This window comes from Trachypithecus francoisi, unplaced genomic scaffold (genome assembly GCF_009764315.1).
Source record: "Trachypithecus francoisi isolate TF-2019V2 unplaced genomic scaffold, Tfra_2.0 Lachesis_group13, whole genome shotgun sequence".
Taxonomy (NCBI): Eukaryota; Metazoa; Chordata; class Mammalia; order Primates; family Cercopithecidae; genus Trachypithecus; species Trachypithecus francoisi.
The window spans coordinates 31,129,978-31,151,549 of NW_022681458.1; the positions used below are offsets into that span (position 1 = coordinate 31,129,978).

Below are 21,572 nucleotides of genomic sequence, written 5' to 3' on the forward strand. Positions count from 1 at the left end.
TAATCACACTATATTAAGTAGGAAAACTAGGTTTTAAAAAATTGATGTAGCCTGATTTAATTAAAAGTATATGTGTGCATGTTGAATGTACACTCATGTTTACATATACTCAGGAAACTTAGTCTGGAGGGAGAAATCTATACCTAAATGTTAGCTCTGGTTTTCTCTTTGAAGTATGATTACAGGTGACTCTCTTTTCATTTTTAAAATGTCTGTATATTTTCCAATTCTTCTATGATGAATTACGGGTGTAATGAAAACAGTTGTCATTCTTTTGTAGAAATGTACTATTTCTTTTTATGTGGCCTTTGCTTATTATAATTGTGATCGTTTGAGTATAATATTTATACATATTATAATAATTTAATATTTATTACATATATTTAAGTTTGGGACAAATGTCAGTGAAATCTTAGGTGCTAAAAAAAAACCCTGATATTTTTGAATTAGGAAAAATATTGAGAAACAGTGTGCTGTTAGATTTAGGCCTGAATTTGAATCTTAGTTCTGTTTCATACCAACTTTATAGCCCTTGATCAAGCTACTTAATCTTTTTTTCTTTGCTAGAATTTACTCATCTGTACTGGTATTAATAATAGTAATGTCAATACCTCTAATACTATCTTCTTTGCTGGTTAGTTGTAAAGATTAGAAATATTCTATGTGTGGTGCCTGATATAATGCCTGGCACATAGTAGGCACTTAATAAATTGTATTTGTGATTTTTAATTATTAATTTTCGTGCCTCAAGGGAAATATTATATAAAGGCTGTTAGCTGGGTTCAAATGTGTTAGATGATGGGATGGGTAGATGAAGGAACTATAATAAAAAAAGGATATGGAAAAGAATGTGTAATTAAAGTATAGATTTATTTGTAATAAATGGAAAAATCAGTTGTATAAATTGTCTATCTAATAAAATGTTTACTGAAATAAAAACGTGTGTCATGAGATGTTAAGCATTAATTGGCACTATACGTGTGAGCTTTTAACTCACATTTCTTGCTTAGCAGTAGTAAAAGGTTGACTGTTTCCTTGCAGAGTGCACAGTTGACTGAGATCATCAACAGTTTGATTGCCCCTCTCAACTTGTCCCCAACTTCATCACCCCTCTCTTCCAAATCCTGTAGCCATAAATGTCTGGCTAATGGCATTTGCAGGAGGTAGGTATCAATGGGATAGCTTAGCTTTTAAATTTGACTTTGCCTATTTTATCTTATTTTGATTTTGTTTTGACATTTTAAGTATTATAGCTACTTTTTAAAATACATTAGGGACTACTAGAGTAGTATACCATAGATACATTTTTTGATAATATTAAATTTACACAATTAAGGTAATGATAAATCTAGGAATGAGGGAGAAAGATTTCTGGGAAGTTTCATAATGTTTCTTAAAAAAAGAATAGCAGTGATAACATTTGCTGTAGAAGTACTGCCTTATTTATGATACCTTCCATTTTGTAGCTTTTGTATTCTTGAGCTCCATGCTGTCCTTGCAATGCATTTTGAAGAAAAAAGACCCTAGATATAGTTTAGGCACAGAAGATTGGTAGGTGTCACCCATTAGATTCAGCTTAAGTTTTCATCATTTTGTATTTTAGCTTTATATAAGGTAAATTTTTATCTGACTATAATTAATAACTCCGATAATTATTAGCAATTTATCTGTGTTATATTAGCAAAAATTTATATTTTATGAATCCTAATCCTTTTTTGGGAACAGCATTTGTTCTACTTTATTTTGTTTCCTTTTCTCTTAGAACTTTTCCTTTTGAAGATAAAATTAGAAGACATACTAATAGAATATCATTTTATGTGTGCGTTGTCTAATTTTTTTCAGGTAAAATTGGAATGTTGGCTTCTTTGCTTTGATTACCATAGAGAACTAAGTGTAATTTTATATTGGGAAATATTTGTATTAAAATTATATAATTTATTATTTTAATAACTTTCTAATATAGCATGAAATGAAAATTTATATCATGGTGAAAATTATGCTAAGTAGCCATCAAATTCTTTGTGAGATTAGTGGATATAAACAAAGTCTTAAAATAAAAAGCTGAGGTGGGCAGATTACGTGAGCTCAGGAGTTCGAGATCAGCCTGGCCAACGTGGAGAAACCCCGTCTCTACTAAAAATACAAAAAATTAGCCAGGTGTGGTGGTGCGCTCCTGTAGTCCCAGCTACTCAAGAGCCTGAGGCACAAGAATCACTTGAACCTGGGAGATGGAGGCTGCAGTGAGCCAAGATAGCGCTACTGCACTCCAGCCTGGGCGACAGAGCAAGACTCTTTCCAAAAAAATAAATAAATAAATAATAATAAATAAAAAGCTGACATTTGATTTTTATTTCTAATTGGTTATTTTGAACATCTAATCTTTAATTTACTGTTTTATTTATGTTGAGTTATGTATCCATTGTTCTATCATGGGAACAGTTCTATTGGTTTTGCTTTATTTTTTCTCGACTTTATATTCCTTCCTCATATCAGTGATAAAACATGTTGAAAGTAAAGGTTCTCTCATATTGTATGGGATAACTATGATCTTTTCATTTATGAGAACATATCCTAATTAGGAAAGTCAGAATGTAGTTGAATGAATTTTAAGCTGACCCATAAAACACATCAAATTGGGGTGTAAGCATTGTGATTTGGGGCTAATCCCATTTTAGATAATACTTTGTTTACCTAATCAAGTAGTACAGGGTTGCACACATAGTTACCTGTGTGTGTTCATGTGTTTGTGAATTTTCATTTTAATATACTTGACTGTATTTCTGGTCATTCATTTGCAGAACATTGATTGCATAACTATTTATTGTATGCCACATAGTCAAAGTCCTAGGGACACAAATATGAAGACAGAAGTCTTCACTTGTGAATAACTGAGTCTGGTTGGTGAAACATGTAACTACTTAATAAAATACTATGTAATAAAAATGGTATTGTGTGTAGTTGTTTGAATACTGGCTTTTAATAACTGTTACACTTGAAAAAGATACCTCATAAAGATATGTAGATCCAAATGAAAGAAATGGAAAATTGGCCATGGTTGCTAAATTACGTTTTTTTAATTCTGTCTACTAGCAGTTGAAATCAGCTACTGAATACTGTCTTTCCTCCTGTCAATTAGTTGTTGCTGCAGACTAATCGAAAAGATTTGCTTTTGAAAGTTTTAACAGGTTCAAAACCTATGAAAATGTTTTGATAGATTTAAAAGCAGATCTTTTGTTTTTCATATTTCTGAAGTGTGCTGATATGTTTTAATTAATGACATTTTTGGTAACAATGAACTCTTTTTAAAATAGTTGCTACATAATGTGTATTTCAAAAAGCATTTATTTTCTCATTTTTTGTCAAAATATCATATTTTCCTTGCAGGAAAGGTATTTATTTTCTAACATTTGCTCGATAATGTAATACTTTATCTACTTTTTATCAAAGAGAGAGTGATCAAATTTAGAACAATTGATAGTTATCTAAAATGCATAGTTTATCTTTAAGTTTAATAGTTCTTTATAAATGCTTTGTTACCAGATAACCAGCAAACTACCATGTAAAACAAAAGATTTTGGGGGATACTGCTGACTCCTGATTTCATTCAAATGTTTTGTAAAGATTCCACAAATTGTGATAATATGTATAAAAAAGTCTACAAATCTATTTAACCAGAAACATAGAAACTAGACTATATTGCAGAATAATAACACTGAAGGAAAAGTAGCAAATTTTGAGGAAATGTGGTCTATTGTTTCATTTGCCAAAGAGAGTACTGAAAATATCTGTTGGTTTTGTCAGTAATGAGTTGAGACTTTGGCAAGAGAGACTTTGACAAGAGCGGGATGGAGAAAGAGGTAAGAATGAATTAATAAGAGAATTGGAGAAGAAGTGGAGAGAGGGAGTCAAGATTACCCTTCAAGGCCACTGATTTTAAAGACCGTAATAAAAAGGACATACAAAGTCACAGAAAATATTTTTGTTTTTAAGATGGAGGAAATTTAAGCATCTTTATTAAAATAAAGGGAAAGGAAGGAGCCACAGGTGAGAAATGTAGAAACACCTTATCACAAAGTTATGGAGGGATCTTATTACAGAATATAATATGCCTGTTCTTTAAAAGTAGCATGAAATAGATTAAGATAGGTGTGGATGCATTTGTTTCTAAGGTGATTATAGACTAGTTAAGAGTGGTAAAGGGAGCCTGAGGAGCTTTGACAAGCAAAACATTTTTCCTTTTCTCTTCTTCCTTCTCATTTTCTCTCCCCTCCTCTCCTGTCCCCTTCTTTATTTTTGGAGCCTGAGTAACCACCGTTAGGAAAGGGTGTTAGTGGTTTATAAGAAGTTTTTTTTTTTAATCCCTTAACTATAAATATGTTTATAATGAAAAGTACTTAATTGATGCTTATACAACTAGTTAAGAATTCAACTTTTAAAGTATTCTCTAATAGAACTTTTTATAAAATAAATACATAGTAGTGAAATTCTACAAATCTGAGTTTTTAAATATTCATGTTTGAGAATATTACTATAGATTTTTAAAATTAATTGGAGATACAATTTTATATTATAGCATTATATGAAATAGCTTTGATTCAAAGATCTCTGGATTGAAGTAACCTTTTGACACTGGGAGTAGAATATCAAATGAGGCCTAATTTTATTTCTTATGTCTTGCTATTTTCCAATACCTTTGTTATTTTTCCTTCACATAGTTCCGTATGAAGAAAATATCTTTCAGATTCAAAGGTTTATATGAGTAAGGGCTTAGTCTATTTAATGGTATTTCAGACTTGACAGTTAAACCACAAAGCACTTTCTGAAGAGGTCCTTGTTAAGCGTATAAATACTTCTCAGAAGCATATAAATACTATTAATGTGTTTATGTATTTATAATAAATGGGTAGGTAAGAAAACTCATAAATATTTTTCAAAATTATAAAACATATGTAACGGAAACTTACCATTTTGACTATTTTTAAATGTAAGTTTAATGGCATTAAATACAATCAAAATGTTGTGTAATCATCACCACCATCCATCTTCAGAACTTTTTTTATCTTCTCAAACTGAAACTCTGTACCCACTAAACAATAACTTCCCATTCTTCTTTGCTCTCAGCTTCTGGCAACTCCCACTTTACCTTCTATATGAATTTGACTACTCTAGGTACCTTATAAGTGGATCACACAGTGTTTGTCCTTTTGTGACAAACTTATTTTACTTACCATAATATCAGAATTTATCTGCGTTGTAGCCTGTGTGTCAAAATTCCCTTTTTAAGGCTGAATAATACTCTCTTTTTATATAGACAACATTTGATCTGTGGATAGATATTTGATTGCCTCTGTCTCTTGGCTATTATGAACAAGGCTGCTATTTTTTTTTTTTTTTTGAGGCGGAGTCTCACTCTGTCGCCCAGGCTGGAGTGCAGTGGCCGGATCTCAGCTCACTGCAAGCTCCGCCTCCCGGGTTTACGCCATTCTCCTGCCTCAGCCTCCCCAGTAGCTGGGAGTACAGGCGCCCGCCATCTCGCCCGGCTAGTTTTTGTATTTTTAGTAGAGACGGGGTTTCACCGTGTTAGCCAGGATGGTCTCGATCTCCTGACCTCGTGATCCGCCCGTCTCGGCCTCCCAAAGTGCTGGGATTACAGGCTTGAGCCACCGCGCCCGGCCACAAGGCTGCTATTAACATGGATGAACAAATATCTGTTTGAGTCCCTGCTTTTAATTGTTTTGGGTACTCTAGAAGTGAAATTGCTGGATTATGTGATAATTCTGTTTTTAAATTTTGTTTATTTCAAAAATGAGAAATTAGCAAATGTTAATTGCCAAGCCAAAAGCTAAGAGAAAGCCAGAGCTCAAAAAGTAAGCAAAGCACAGCAGTCTGCTTTTTTTGAGGCTAAATTTAGACAAAATTAAATCGAAGTTTTGATATATTTTGGGGGAAGGGAGGAGAGAAACTAAAACTAAATCCAGCAAAATCAAGCTGAAGTTTTAATAGATTAAAGATAAATCAGGCTGGTTGAGATGGCTGATGCCTATAATCCCAGCACTTTGGGAGGCCAAAATGGGCAAATGGCTTGAGGCCAGGAGTTCAAGACTAGCCTGGCCAATGTGGCAAAACCCCGCCTCTACTAAAAATACAAAAATTAGCCAGATGTGGTGATGCATGCCTGTAGTCCCAGCTACTTGGGAGGCTGAGGCCGAGAATCTCTTGAATCCAGGAGGCAGAGGTTGCAGTGAGCCAAGATTGTGCCACTGCCCTTCAGCCTGGGTGACAGAGTGTCTCAAAATAAATAAATAAATAACCTAGGTCGAAGCCCTTGGCTCTGCCCATGGCAGGAAGATGAAATAAAATCCTTGTATTTAGTAGGGACTATTCTCTTTCAGGGGCTATGCCATTACAGTAAAGGTAAATTAGAAGTAAAACTGTTTCCCTTTCTCCACCACTAGGGACCATAGGGAGATTTGCATTGGGGCTAAGCAGAGCAGAAGATTAAAAAAAAAAAAAGCCTATCTTTGAGATGTTCTGATCATGGTGGAGACTTTTTACATGGATTTTCAGTCCAAATTTGCATCAATGAGTGATCCAAGAGATCGCTAGCTTTAAATGGTTCTGGAATGGCAGAGGCAAATGCAGATTTCCTCTGGAGGAAGGCACCTTTTTTTTTAGCCTTGGGAAATTCTCGTGAATAATTTGCCAAGGGCAGGGATTAACAAACAGTCAAATATAATCAAACATATAAGGAGACAGAGCAAGAAGAGTAAGAATAAGGAGCACATAACAGACAGCAGAAAAATCATAAAATTTTCAGATATTAGAATTATCAAACACTGATCACTTTAAAATGGTAGCCTGATTATAGAAATAAAAGATAGGCTTAAAATACCAGCAGGGAACAAACTATATCAAGTGACATAAGCATATTTGGAAAAAGGCTAAGTAAGATTTCTTAAAAATACTGAATATTATAACTAAGTGGTTTCTGCAGCAGACTGAACACAATTGAAGAGAGAATGTGTGACATAGAAGAAGTACCAGAAGAAAAGTTCCAAAATGTAGCAAAAGATATGAAACAATGGAAAATACAGAAGAGTCATTTTAAAATGTAGAGAATATAGTGAGAAGGCGTAATATGACACTTAGTTGGAGATGTGGAAGAAGCACTAGAGAATGAAATAGAAGAAATGTTTGAAGAGAGAGTGACTGAAAAATTACTTGAACTGATGAAAGACACCACATTCAGGAAGCCAAACACAGATTTTGGATCAGGACAACTAAAAAGAAATCTACCTCTGGACATAGAGGAAATGTGAAAAAACAAAGATAAATGCAGTGTCCAGAAGCAACCAGAAGTGGGAGAAAGACATAATCTTAATTGAAACATAGACTGACAGCTGACTTCTCAATGGTAACAATAGGAGCCAGAGTACAGTGGAGTGGTACCATTAGTATGTTGAAAGAAAATAACCGTTTACCTAGAAACTCTATACACAGAGAAATCATCTTTCAAATCTGAGTGTGAAGGACAAACATTTTGAGACATACCAAGGCTGAGAGAGTAGATTAGTAGACTAAACATAAAGGATATACTTTGGGTAGTAGTATATTATCTGGATGGAAAATTTGAGATGAAGAAGGGTTGAGGAACAGAATGGTAAGTAACCATATGGGCATGTGTAAGTGAACAGTAGTAAAATAAGTCTAGTGGGGCTAAAAAGAGTCTATAACAGCAATAACCTAGAGGTCAGAAGGAGGAAATGGATTCAAATTGTACTGAGGTGCTTGAATTATTCAGAATCTCAGTAAAAAGTACTGATTTGGCTTTCATTATTCCTAAATTAAGTATAATAGAAGAGCTTCACATAAGAGGGGCATTTCCTGAATGCTAATAGTGTTCTGTTTCTTGACCTTTGAGTGGTGGTTATGGGAAAGTGGAAGAGTAAGGGGAGTTATTGCTTCATATTTACAAGCTAAACATGAGATAAATGCTTTAAGTACTTATGCATATGTATCTTATATTTTGTATTTTTTAAAAGGTTAAGAAAAATAGGATATAAACTATATACTTCAAAAAGGATAAATAGAAAATAGTCACATAGGAAGTCACATTTGCCTTCATAGTTTTGAAAAAATACTTAAATGACATTGTTCATCCTAAACCTATGAACAAAATTTGACTAGTCCCACAGGAATGTGGTATTTAGTTTGTTGGTATGGAAACAAAGAACTAAATCTTGTTTCATGTTACCTTAAAATTTGGTGATGGGGACTGATCTAGTTGTTGAGTTTATAATCCTTACCCTTTATCTGTCAAATCTGTCTTAATCTCAGATGTCTGTTCTGTCTTTCCTGAAAAAAGTCATCTTACATACTTGTGGAAGGCAATGAAAAATGTCTAAAGGAAAGGACCAATAGCTACAGTTATTTTAATTGACCTCTGTGACCTGAAAAGCACTCTTAAATTTAGTTATGAATTTTGAGGTACACACCGAGCTGAAATGTGTAAATTAATACAAACATTAGATATTATAGTAGCAATATAAGGAAGTTGCAGAATGTTTATAGATACAGGTAAATAGGTATATTTAAAAATAACATGGCTGGGCATGGTGGCTCATGCCTGTAATCCCAAGACTTTGGGAGGCTGAGGCAGGAGAATGGCTTGAGCCCAGGAGTTTGACACCAGCCTGGACAATATAGTGAGACCCCATCTCTACAAAAATTTTTTAAAATTAGCTGGGCATGGTGGTGCACACCTGTAGTCCCAGCTATTCAGGAAGCTGAGGTGGGAGGATCTCTTGAGCCAGGACAGTTGAGGCTGTAGTGAGCCATGATCATGCCATTGCACTCCAGCCTTGGTGACAGAGTGAGACCCTATCTCAAAAAATCCCAAAAAACAACAAAGCAGAACATTTGGTAATTTACCGTGATAATATATACTTTGTTTTACATAATCTTAAAATTATTATGGTGCCTAAATACTTATATTCTCTGTTCCAAAAATTTATAAAGTCTTAACCCACATTTGTCAATCACTCAGTGTCCCCTCTAATCCAATTTCTACAGTAATATTATCTTGAAGGGTAAATGCTGGGCCTGTTAAAATGTAGTATGCTGCTCAACAGATCACTGACCAAGAGTTCAAATGTATGGCTTACAGTAAACATACCAGATATTGGGAAACAGTATATGGTTGTGTGAGAAGTAAATGAAATAGCATTTATAAAAACTCAGAACAAAACCTGGCATGTAAGAAACAGCCTAATAATGTTAGCCGTTGATATTTTAATGTGAGGACATAAAGTATATTAAACTCTTAGATATAGTCTTATTTATTTCTTATCTTAGATAGTATACTAGTCATTGATTCAGCTATTCTTACTCTTTAAAAACAAGTGCTTCAATGTGGACCTGAATTAGGGTAAGGATTTGGGGGCATTTGTAGGTATCCCTTTGCACACAACTGTGTAGATGGCACAGTAGGCCAGCTGTTACTAAAGACATTCATTATAGAGTTACTAGGAGGCACTGAGGCACGATCTATTTTTCCATCATCTCTTGGGAAGTTGTTTTCTTTCTTGCCTTTGGTCTACTTCATTTGTATGGGACTCTGTAACTAAATCAAGCACTCTAAAAATCAGCATAAAAACACTGTTGGGTTTTATTCTCATACAAAATCTGTCTCCTCAAAAGACCATCTTGAGACTTTTAATCTCCCCTGCACCCCTCCCCCAAAAAAGATTTTAACTTTTTATTTTTAATCAGTTATAATGTTTTTATAATTTAGTGGCTTGAGGGCAAAGTAGTTATGAAAATACACAGCTTTTATGTATTTTGTTTGCTTTAGACATTTTGTGACCTTGGGCAGGTGTGTTAATTTTACACCTCACTTCTTTATTTTAAATTTAATGGAGCATATTTTCTAAAGTAGTTACTAGTGTTAATATTCTTCCATTTTAAATATTTATTTTAAAGAATTCTATTTTTTCAAACAATTACACTAAAAACAAAGGTTCCAATCCAACCTGACGTATATATCTTTATAACATCACTGTTGTGCTCTTTTGTATGTAATAATTTTATGTTAGCCTAAATCGAGAATTGGTAAATATAGAGAAATTACTGTACTCAATGTGCCTTAATGACTTTAAACCCTACCCTAGAAACCATATGGAAAGAGGTATCCATGACAGTAAGAGGATTGTGGATTCCACTTAAGTTCCAAAACCTTTTTCAATTAAACTGGGAAAAATTGTTTAAAATGTCTTACACATTGCCTTTTTTGGGTGGTACTGAACTTAATTTTCTCCCCAAAATGTATCAGTCATTTAATGAGATTCTGCGTGAGAAATTTAGGACACCCATTTGTGAGGGTAGATTCCGTTTATCAGGGCAAACACAGATTGCAGGTAGCCCTGGAACTGAGGAATAGCTTTGATTTTTGGTAACATTTGCAAGTCCACAGCTTCCTGATCAACCTTACACTACTCTGTAATTTCATATGTCTCTTTTTTGGTGTTGAAAACCCCACCTTCCTGATGTCTGGGTTTCCACAGCTGCTGCTGCTTAAAGTAAGCATCAGTAAGATGTTTGGGGATTTCTATTGCTGAGAGCAATTTTTGTGGGGGTGGCGTTGGCAAATTTCTGGTGTGTTCCTTGTAGAGGAACTCGATTGAGGACTAGAGATCCAGTTACAAGTAACAAGCCAATGCTCACCTGCTTCAGGAAAACCACCTTCTTGCCTCTGTGGCGTCCAGTGAGGGTGATCAGAATGCTCCTGGGAGCTGGCTTGCAGTTTTCTCGCGTACTAACTGGCTTGCAGTTATTTGCTGTGGCTCAACAGCTTTCAAGGCACGTCTTCCCTAAGATAGTATCAAGGCAATTTTGAAGTTTAACCATCTGGGTACCACTATTCTTGTCACCACCAACTGATTTTCTAATGGCTGCAAGAACCTTCTCCTTTCTGTTTTCAATCTTGGATTTAGTGGGTGAGTATTTCCTTTTATACATGTCTTTTCCTAGTATACATAGCAGATTGGGAATATCTGCCAATTCTTCTGACAAGGACAGGATTTCGGCCTTTGGATTTTTAGCCTTGAAGTTACCCCTTTTCACCTTGCCACTAGTGTCAGCCTTCTTGCCATCAGGTTTCTTCTCCTTAGTATCCGGCTTCTCGACTTTTTCACCTGCCATCTTGCAAGATGGGAAAGAGCTGAACTTAAGTTTTTTGATAACTCAGGTTCATCACCATGATCACATTCTCAGGGGCTACTGAGAGAAATAGCTGTATATCTATAAAACAATTCACTAAATAATCAACAAGTACCTACTGAAGGACTTCTGTGTGCCAGGCATTTGGATTGGATACCAGGTATATGGTAATGAACAAAACCAAATGGAATTTCTGTCCTTGTAATATAAAGTCTAGTTGTGAAAAAAAATGACACTACCTAAATGATCACACAAATGTATAATTTTAAACCTTGATCAAGTGCTATGAAGAAAATTTTCATTGTTAAGAATATTACTTTGGAATTAGATCACAGTTCAATCCCAAATTGACCAATTGGTAGTATTGTGATCCTGCACAGCAATCTGAATCACAGATAGAATGAGAACAGCCTGTTTTCTGGGTTGTGTTGTGAAGATCAAATGAGGTAACAAATGTGATATTATTTTGTTAATTTTTTACTTGCTTATTTGTCTTTCTGGACTTGAATGTAAGCTTCAGGAAAGTAAGAATTTTTTGGTCTATCTTACTTAACTGTTATTTTCCTTAGCACTTGGATCAGAGAGTCACATCATGGGCATGAATTAACATTTGTTGAATGAATGAAATGTTCATGATTTTTTGCCCGTACTCAGCATTCATAAGGAATATTTTGTACTTAATATATTTTTTCTTCCCTATCATCAGATTGATATTCTATTTGTTGCTCAGATTGATATTCTATTTGTTGTCTCCTGTAGTTCTGCTTCTCTTCATAATTTGACTCTGGACTAGAAAATCAGATAACCAATGTGATAGATGACATAGATGTCTCTGTAATAAGAGACATTTAAAAAAATCTGCAAGTAAGAGAGAAGGCCTCTCTTAAAAGTAACAGGAGGATGGCCAGGCATGATGGCTCATGCCTTTTAATCCCAATAATTTGAGAGGCTGATGCAGGAGGATCACCAGGAGTTCAAATCCAGCTTGGGCAACATAGGAAGACTCCATCCCTACAAAAAAAGAAAAAAAAAAAAAAGTGAGCCAGATGTGTTGATGCATGGAGTCTCAGCTGCTTGGGATGCTGAGGTGGGAGGATTGCTTGGTCCCAGGAGGTCAGGGCTGCAGGGAGCTGTGACCATGCCACTGCACTGCAGCCTAAGTGACAGAGCAAGACCCTGTCTCAAAAAAAGAAAAGAAAGAAACAGGAGTGAACTTTCATGCATAGACTTACTGAGATCTCTTTTTGTTATTTAAAGGCCTTTAAAAAATTTCAGCTACGTTCTATATATATAGTTGATGTTGCCAGATAAGTAACCTCGTAAATGAAATGTTACAGTTCTTCTAATAAAGCATGCTTATTATAGCTTTATATCACATTGTATCATAATTTTTGTATATAATTAGAAGACATTTAAATTTTTAATTTTTAAAGGTTAGCCTCATTCTGTTTGTTTACTAATTTTTGTGGATCATATAGAACTTCTGTTTGATATAATTATCTTAAGTATTTAAGTATTCATACTTAAATATGAATTCTTCATAATTTAAGTATTAATTGTAATGATCTGTCCTCACAGTGCATTTAAAGTAAACTTACCTGGTTAATTATTTCCCAGGGCATGTTTGCACACTTGCTATTTATTGATTACTATTATCTTTTAATAACAATATCCCCTAGAAAAATATCAGAGTTTTTTTTTTAGCTTTATTAATCTTGGCAGTATGGTCTCAGATGACTCACCAGGAACTGTGCAACTAAGAAGATTGAGTCTTTAAACAAATGAAGCATTACGTTTTATTATCATAGGGATAGTTTTTGGTTTTCAGATCTCATACTCTAAAATGAAGATAAAATGTTATAAATTAATCCTTGTTTATCCCATGGGGTATTATCTTTCAGAAAGTGAATTCCTACTTGAAATAGTGTCTAGATTTTTGTCATTGTTTTGTTTTTGCTTTAATGAGTCCCAGAATATGACATGAAATTAAATTCCAATGAATTATTGCCATGCTATTTATTTCTACTACTAATAATTATCTTCTGTGAAATGCAACTATCCTTTCTTAACTGGATATCATAATTGAAAAACTGCAGTTAGGCTGGCAGACTAATTACATAAAAAGTAATTTTTTTACCCTCAATATTTTCTTTTTTTTTTTTTTTATTATACTTCAAGTTCTAGGGTACATGTGCATAACATGCAGGTTTGTTACATATGTATACTTATGCCATGTTGGTGTGCTGCACCCATCAACTCGTCAGCACCATCAATTCATCATTTATATCATGTATAACTCCCCAGTGAAATCCCTCCCTCCTCCCCCCTCCCCATGATAGGCCCCAGTGTGTGATGTTCCCCTTCCCGAGTCCAAGTGATCTCATTGTTCAGTTCCCACCTATGAGTGAGAACATGCGGTGTTTGGTTTTCTCTTCTTGTGATAGTTGGCTAAGAATGATGGTTTCCAGCTGCATCCATGTCCCTACAAAGGATGCAAACTCATCCTTTTTTATGGCTGCATAGTATTCCGTGGTGTATATGTGCCACATTTTCTTAATCCATTCTGTCACAGATGGACATTTGGGTTGATTCCAAGTCTTTGCTATTGTGAATAGTGCTACAGTAAACATACATGTGCATGTGTCTTTGTAGTGGAATAATTTATAATCCTTTGGGTATATACCCAGTAGTGGGATGGCTGGGTCATATGGTACATTTAGTTCTAGATCCTTGAGGAATTGCCATACTCTTTTCCATAATGGTTGAACTAGTTTACAATCCCACCAACAGTGTAAAAGTGTTCCTATTTCTCCACATCCTCTCCAACACCTGTTGTTTCCTGACTTCTTAATGATTGCCATTCTAACTGGTGTGAGATGGTATCTCATTGTGGTTTTGATTTGCATTTCTCTGATGGCGAATGATGATGAGCATTTTTTCATGTGTCTGTTGGCTGTATGAATGTCTTCTTTTGAGAAATGTCTGTTCATATCCTTTCCCCACTTTTGGATGGGGATGTTTGTTTTTTTCTTGTATATTTGTTTGAGTTCTTTGTAGATTCTGGATATTAGCCCTTTGTCAGATGAGTAGGTTGCAAAAATTTTCTCCCATTCTGTGGGTTGCCTGTTCACTCTGATGGTAGTTTCTTTTGCTGTGCAAAAGCTCTTCAGTTTTATTAGATCCCATTTGTCAATTTTGGCTTTTGCTGCCGTTGCTTTGGTGTTTTAGACATGAAGTCCTTGCCCATGCCTATGTCCTGAATGGTACTACCTAGATTTTCTTCTACGGTTTTTATGGTATTAGGTCTAACATTTAAGTCTCTAATCCATCTTGAATTAATCTTCGTATAAGGAGTAAGGAAAGGATCCAGTTTCAGCTTTCTACTTATGGCTAGCCATTTTCCCAGCACCATTTATTGAATAGGGAATCCTTTCCCCATTTCTTGTTTCTCTCAGGTTTGTCAAAGATCAGATGGCTGTAGATGTGTGGTATTATTTCTGAGGACTCTGTTCTGTTCCACTGGTCTATATCTCTGTTTTGGTACCAGTACCATGCTGTTTTGGTTACTGTAGCCTTGTAGTATAATTTGAAGTCAGGTAGCGTGACGCCTCCAGCTTTGTCCTTTTGACTTAGGATTGTCTTGGCAATGCGGGCTCTTTTTTGGTTCCATATGAACTTTAAAGCCGTTTTTTCCAGTTCTGTGAAGAAACTCATTGGTAGCTTGATGGGGATGGCATTGAATCTATAAATCACCTTGGGCAGTATGGCCATTTTCACGATATTGATTCTTCCTATCCATGAGCATGGTATGTTCTTCCATTTGTTTGTGTCCTCTTTGATTTCACTGAGCAGTGGTTTGTAGTTCTCCTTGAAGAGGTCCTTTACATCCCTTGTAAGCTGGATTCCTAGGTATTTTATTCTCTTTGAAGCAATTGTGAATGGAAGTTGATTCCTGATTTGGCTCTCTGCTTGTCTGTTACTGGTGTATAAGAATGCTTGTGATTTTTGCACATTAATTTTGTATCCTGAGACTTTGCTGAAGTTGCTTATCAGCTTAAGGAGATTTTGGGCTAAGACGATGGGGTTTTCTAAATATACCATCATGTCATCTGCAAACAGGGACAATTTGACTTCTTCTTTTCCAAACTGGATACCCTTGATTTCTTTCTCTTGCCTGATTGCCCTAGCCAGAACTTCCAACACTATGTTGAATAGGAGTGGTGAGAGAGGGCATCCCTGTCTTGTGCCAGTTTTCAAAGGGAATTTTTCCAGTTTTTGCCCATTCAGTATGATATTAGCTGTGGGTTTGTCATAAATAGCTCTTATTATTTTGAGGTACGTTCCATCAATACCGAATTTATTGAGCGTTTTTAGCATGAAGGGCTGTTGAATTTTGTCAAAAGCCTTTTCTGCATCTATTGAGATAATCATGTGGTTCTTGTCTTTGGTTCTGTTTATATGCTGGATTACGTTTATTGATTTGCGAATGTTGAACCAGCCTTGCATCCCAGGGATGAAGCCCACTTGATCATGGTGGATAAGCTTTTTGATGTGCTGCTGAATCCGGTTTGCCAGTATTTTATTGAGAATTTTTGCATCGATGTTCATCAGGGATATTGGTCTAAAATTCTCTTTTTTTTGTTGTGTCTCTGCCAGGCTTTGGTATCAGGATGATGTTGGCCTCATAAAATGAGTTAGGGAGGATTCCCTCTTTTTCTATTGATTGGAATAGTTTCAGAAGGAATGGTACCAGCTCCTCCTTGTACCTCTGGTAGAATTCAGCTGTGAATCCATCTGGTCCTGGACTTTTTTTGGTGGGTAGGCTATTAATTGTTGCCTCAATTTCAGAGCCTGCTATTGGTCTATTCAGGGATTCAACTTCTTCCTGGTTTAGTCTTGGAAGAGTGTAAGTGTCCAGGAAATTATCCATTTCTTCTAGATTTTCTAGTTGATTTGCGTAGAGGCGTTATAGTATTCTCTGATGGTTGTTTGTATTTCTGTGGGGTCAGTGGTGGTATCCCCTTTATCATTTTTTATTGCGTCTATTTGATTCTCTCTCTTTTCTTCTTTATTAGTCTTGCTAGCGGTCTGTCAATTTTGTTGATCTTTTCAAAAAACCAACTCCTGGATTCATTGATTTTTTGGAGGGTTTTTTGTGTCTCTATCTCCTTCAGTTCTGCTCTGATCTTAGTTATTTCTTGCCTTCTGCTAGCTTTTGAATGTGTTTGCTCTTGCCTCTCTAGTTCTTTTAATTGTGATGTTAGAGTGTCAATTTTAGATCGTTCCTGCTTTCTCTTGTGGGCATTTAGTGCTATAAATTTCCCTCTACACACTGCTTTAAATGTGTCCCAGAGATTCTGGTATGTTGTATCTTTGTTCTCATTGGTTTCAAAGAACATCTTTATTTCTGCCTTCATTTCGTTATGTACCCAGTAGTCATTCAGGAGCAGGTTGTTCAGTTTCCATGTAGTTGAGCGGTTTGGATTGAGTTTCTTAGTCCTGAGTTCTAGTTTGATTGCACTGTGGTCTGAGAGACAGTTTGTTATAATTTCTGTTCTTTTACATTTGCTGAGGAGTGCTTTACTTCCAATTATGTGGTCAATTTTGGAATAAGTGCGATGTGGTGCTGAGAAGAATGTATATTCTGTTGATTTGGGGTGGAGAGTTCTATAGATGTCTATTAGGTCCGCTTGGTGCAGAGATGAGTTCAATTCCTGGATATCCTTGTTACCTTCTGTCTCGTTGATCTGTCTAATGTTGACAGTGGAGTGTTGAAGTCTCCCATTATTATTGTATGGGAGTCTAAGTCTCTTTGTAAGTCTCTAAGGACTTGCTTTATGAATCTGGGTGCTCCTGTATTGGGTGCATATATATTTAGGAGAGTTAGCTCTTCCTGTTGAATTGATCCCTTTACCGTTATGTAATGGCCTTCTTTGTCTCTTTTGATCTTTGATGGTTTAAAGTCTGTTTTATCAGAGACTAGGATTGCAACCCCTGCTTTTTTTTGTTCTCCATTTGCTTGGTAGATCTTCCTCCATCCCTTTATTTTGAGCCTATGTATGTCTCTGCATGTGAGATGGGTCTCCTGAATACAGCAGACTGATGGGTCTTGACTCTTTATCCAGTTTGCCAGTCTGTGTCTTTTAATTGGAGCATTTAGTCCATTTACATTTAAGGTTAATATTGTTATGTGTGAACTTGATCCTGTCATTATGATATTAACTGGTTATTTTGCTCATTAGTTGATGCAGTTTCTTCCTAGCCTCGATGGTCTTTACATTTTGGCATGTTTTTGCAATGGCTGGTACCGGTTGTTCCTTTCCATGTTTAGGGCTTCCTTCAGGGTCTCTTGTAAGGCAGGCCTGGTGGTGACAAAATCTCTAAGCATTTGCTTATCTGTAAAGGATTTTATTTCTCCTTCACTGATGAAACTTAGTTTGGTTGGATATGAAATTCTGGGTTGAAAATTCTTTTCTTTAAGAACGTTGAATATTGGCCCCCACTCTCTTCTGGCTTGTAGAGTTTCTGCCGAGAGATCTGCTGTTAGTCTGATGGGCTTCCCTTTGTGGGTAACCCGACCTTTCTCTCTGGCTGCCCTTAAGATTTTTTCCTTCATTTCAACTTTGGTGAATCTGGCAATTATGTGTCTTGGAGTTGCTCTTCTGGAGGAGTATCTTTGTGGCGTTCTCTGTATTTCCTGAATTTGAATGTTGGCCTGCCCTACTAGGTTGGGGAAGTTCTCCTGGATGATATCCTGAAGAGTGTTTTCCAACTTGGTTCCAATTTCCCCCTCACTTTCAGGCACCCCAATCAGACGTAGATTTGGTCTTTTTACATAATCCCATACTTCTTGCAGTCTTTGTTCATTTCTTTTTCTTCTTTTTTCTTTTGGTTTCTCTTCTCGCTTCATTTCATTCATTTGATCCTCAATCGCTGATACTCTTTCTTCCAGTTGATCGAGTCAGTTACTGAAGCTTGTGCATTTGTCACGTATTTCTCATGTCATGGTTTTCATCTCTGTCATTTCGTTTATGACCTTTCTGCACTAATTAGTCTAGCTGTGAATTCTTCCACTCTTTTTTCAAGATTTTTAGTTTCTTTGCACTGGGTACGTAATTCCTCCTTTAGCTCTGAGAAGTTTGATGGACTGAAGCCTTCTTCTCTCATCTCATCAAAGTCATTCTCTGACCAGCTTTGATCCGTTGCTGGCGATGGGCTGCGCTCCTTTGCAGGGGGAGATCACTCTTATTTTTTGAATTTCCAGCTTTTCTGCCCTGCTTTTTCCCCATCTTTGTGGGTTTATCTGTCTCTGGTCTTTGATGATGGTGACGTACTGATGGGGTTTTGGTATAGGTGTCTTTCCTGTTTGATAGTTTTCCTTCTGACAGTCAGGACCCTCAGCTGCAGGTCTGTTGGAGATTGCTTGAGGTCCACTCCCGACCCTGTTTGCCTGGGTATCAGCAGCAGAGGTTGCAGAAGATAGAATATTGCTGAACAGCGAGTGTACCTGTCTGATTCTTCCTTTGGAAGCTTCCTCTCAGGGGTGTACTCCACCCTGTGAGGTGTGGGGTGTCAGACTGTCCCTAGTGGGGGATGTCTCCCAGCTAGGCTACTCAGGGGTCAGGGACCCACCTGAGCAGGCAGTCTGTCGGTTCTCAGATCTCAACCTCCGCGTTGGGAGATCCATGGCTCTCCCCAAAGCTGTCAGACAGAGTCGTTCGCGTCTGCACAGGCCCCCGCTGCTTCCCCTGTTGGTCTTCAGCTGTGCGCTGTCCCCAGAGGTGGAGTCTCAGTTGAAAATGCAGAAATCACCGGTCTTCTGTGTTGCTCGCGCTGGGAGTTGGAGACTGGAGCTGTTCCTATTCGGCCATCTTTCTCCGCCCCCACCGTCAATATTTTCAATAGTCACTTCTCAATTATGAGATAACATTGTTTGTTAGAAGTATATTCTAAGTTGATGTTTTCAGTATAATTTTGGATTCCTGTGAATGACAATATTATATATAATAATGATTAATATTTAATTATGATACATATTATATACATAGTTTACTTTTTCCTTCATACTCCTAATAATATAAGCCTAAAACCTAATCTTATATAAGAGAATATATTAACAAATTGTGGTACAACCACTAGATCTAATATCATGTAACTATACAAAATTATGTATGTAGAAAATATATAATCATATGGAAACATGCTTATATTGGAATGTTAAGTGGAAAAATCAGGACATTAAAATTGTAGTACCATATGATTTTATAGAAAAAAGATTTGAAGGGTATAAATGAAAACTATATTTCTGTTGAGAAGATGGGATTTTGAAAAATATTTTAGCTTTTATTCAAGTTTTTGGGTTTTTGTTTTCCTTAAATATAAAATAGTAATTATCTCTAAGTGTCTCACATCAGACAAATATTTGACAAACTTTATGTCTCAATTATCAGGTAGAAAAGTATGGCTATCATATTGGTTTCCTCATCTTTTTGCCTTTGTGTATTAAAAAGTCCCACTTCAAGTTAAGAGCCAGAGATAAGAATTGACAGGTAGTTCTGTAATAATTGGCCTTTTCTCCATCTACTTTTATTGTGGAAAACTTCAGACGTATAGAAAGCATAGTAAAGTGAACCCACATATTCTCAGCTTTAACAGTTTTCAAAATTTTGCTAATTCTTTTATTCCTTTTCCTGACACACTTTGTTTTTCTAGGCGTTTGTAAAGCAGTTTCTAGTGATTGTTATTTTAACTGTAAATAGTTATTTATATTTCATTGATAAGCCTTTTAACATACTTACCACTTTATTATCAGATTTAATACTGTTAACCATAATTTGTTAGTTTTGAAATTCTCTATCCATATTCAAATTTCTGCAGTTGTCTCAAAATTATCTTTTTACGATTAATTTGTTAAAACCAGTATCCAAAGTCCATAAATTACATTTGGTTACTATGTCTCCTAAGTCTCTTTTATTTTCAAAAGCCATTTCAAAATGTATTAGACATCCTAATAAAAGAGAAAAAAAAGGCTGGGCCTGGTGGCTTATGCCTGTAATCTCAGAACTTTGGGAGAGAGGAGGGAGGAGGGAAGAAGAGGAGAAGAGGGGAAGAGGGAGGAGGAGTGAAGGGAAGAGGAGGGGAGGGAGGAGAAGAGGACAGGTGTCATGAGGTGAAGAGATCGAGACCATCCTGGCCAACATGGTGAAACCGTGTCTCTACTAAAAAATACAAAAATTATCTGGGCATGGTGGCACACACCTGTAGTCCCAGCTACTTGGGGAGGAGAATCGCTTGAACCCGGGAGGCGGAGGTTGCAGTTATCCGAGATCATCACTGCACTCCAGCCTGGCGACAAAGCAAGACTGTGTCTCAAAAAAGAGAAAAGAAAAAAAAAAAAAAAAAGAAATCACTATATTGCTCAGAGTGTATTTTCTTGCCATCTTTTTAATATAGCCTTTTCATAGTTGAGATCTGTTAGAAGTAATTTTAACCTTTTTCAGTTAATATTATATCTGAAGCTTTTTATACTTAACATACATATTTCCTACTTTAGTCCCTACAATAAGATGAATCTCAAATTTTCTTTTTGAGATGGAGTCTCGCTGTTGTTGCCCAGACTGGAGTACAGTGGTGCAATCTCAGCTCACTGCATCCTCGGTCTCCTGGATTCAAGTGATTTTCCTGCTTCAGCTAGGATTACAGGTGCCTGCCATCACACCTGGCTAAATTTTGTATTTTTAGTAGAGACAGGATTTCACCATGCTGACCAGGCTGGTCTCGAATTCCTGACTCCAGGAGATCTGCTTGCCTTGGCCTCCCAAAGTGCTGGGATTACAGGCATGAGCCACTGCACCCGGCCTTAATTTTCTTAGATACCATATCTTATTTGTAAAGAATGTCATTTTACAGTGTGTACTGCAACACATTTTCTTATTGTTAGAGTTGAAGAGACTTGCATTTTTGAGTAAGAGGTGTAGTTTCTCTACTTATTACCCGGAGTAAGGGAAATGGTCTAGACACTGTTTTCTCTATACCAGGCATGCCTGATCTTGATCTGTATGATCATTTGAGAGAGGTATTTACTTTTGGCAATTGGAGGATAAGTAATGCTCTTATTAAGTTTAAGTCTTATTTTTTATTAGTTTCTTTTTTTTTTTTTGAGATGGAGTCTCGTTCTGTCGCCCAGGCTGGAGTGCAGTGGCACAATTTGGCTCACTGCAAGCTCCGTCTCCCGGGTTCATGCCATTCTACTGCCTCAGCCTCCCAAGTAGCTGGGACTACAGATGCCCGCCACCTCACCTGGCTACTTTTTTTGTATGTTTAGTAGAGACGGGGTTTCACCATGATAGGATAGT

At 36.3% G+C, this 21,572-nt stretch overlaps 1 protein-coding gene across 7 annotated transcripts in view; it reads left to right on the top strand.

Annotated features, from left to right (window-relative positions):
* KANSL1L (KAT8 regulatory NSL complex subunit 1 like) overlaps positions 1–21,572 on the top strand; it is a 140,545-nt gene that overhangs the window by 68,797 nt on the left and 50,176 nt on the right. For all 7 annotated transcript variants that reach the window (XM_033230426.1, XM_033230421.1, XM_033230422.1 and 4 more), the window contains exon 5: positions 1,042–1,163. In XM_033230426.1, the coding sequence (XP_033086317.1) occupies positions 1,042–1,163 (122 nt within the window). The remainder of the gene's footprint in view (positions 1–1,041; positions 1,164–21,572) is intronic.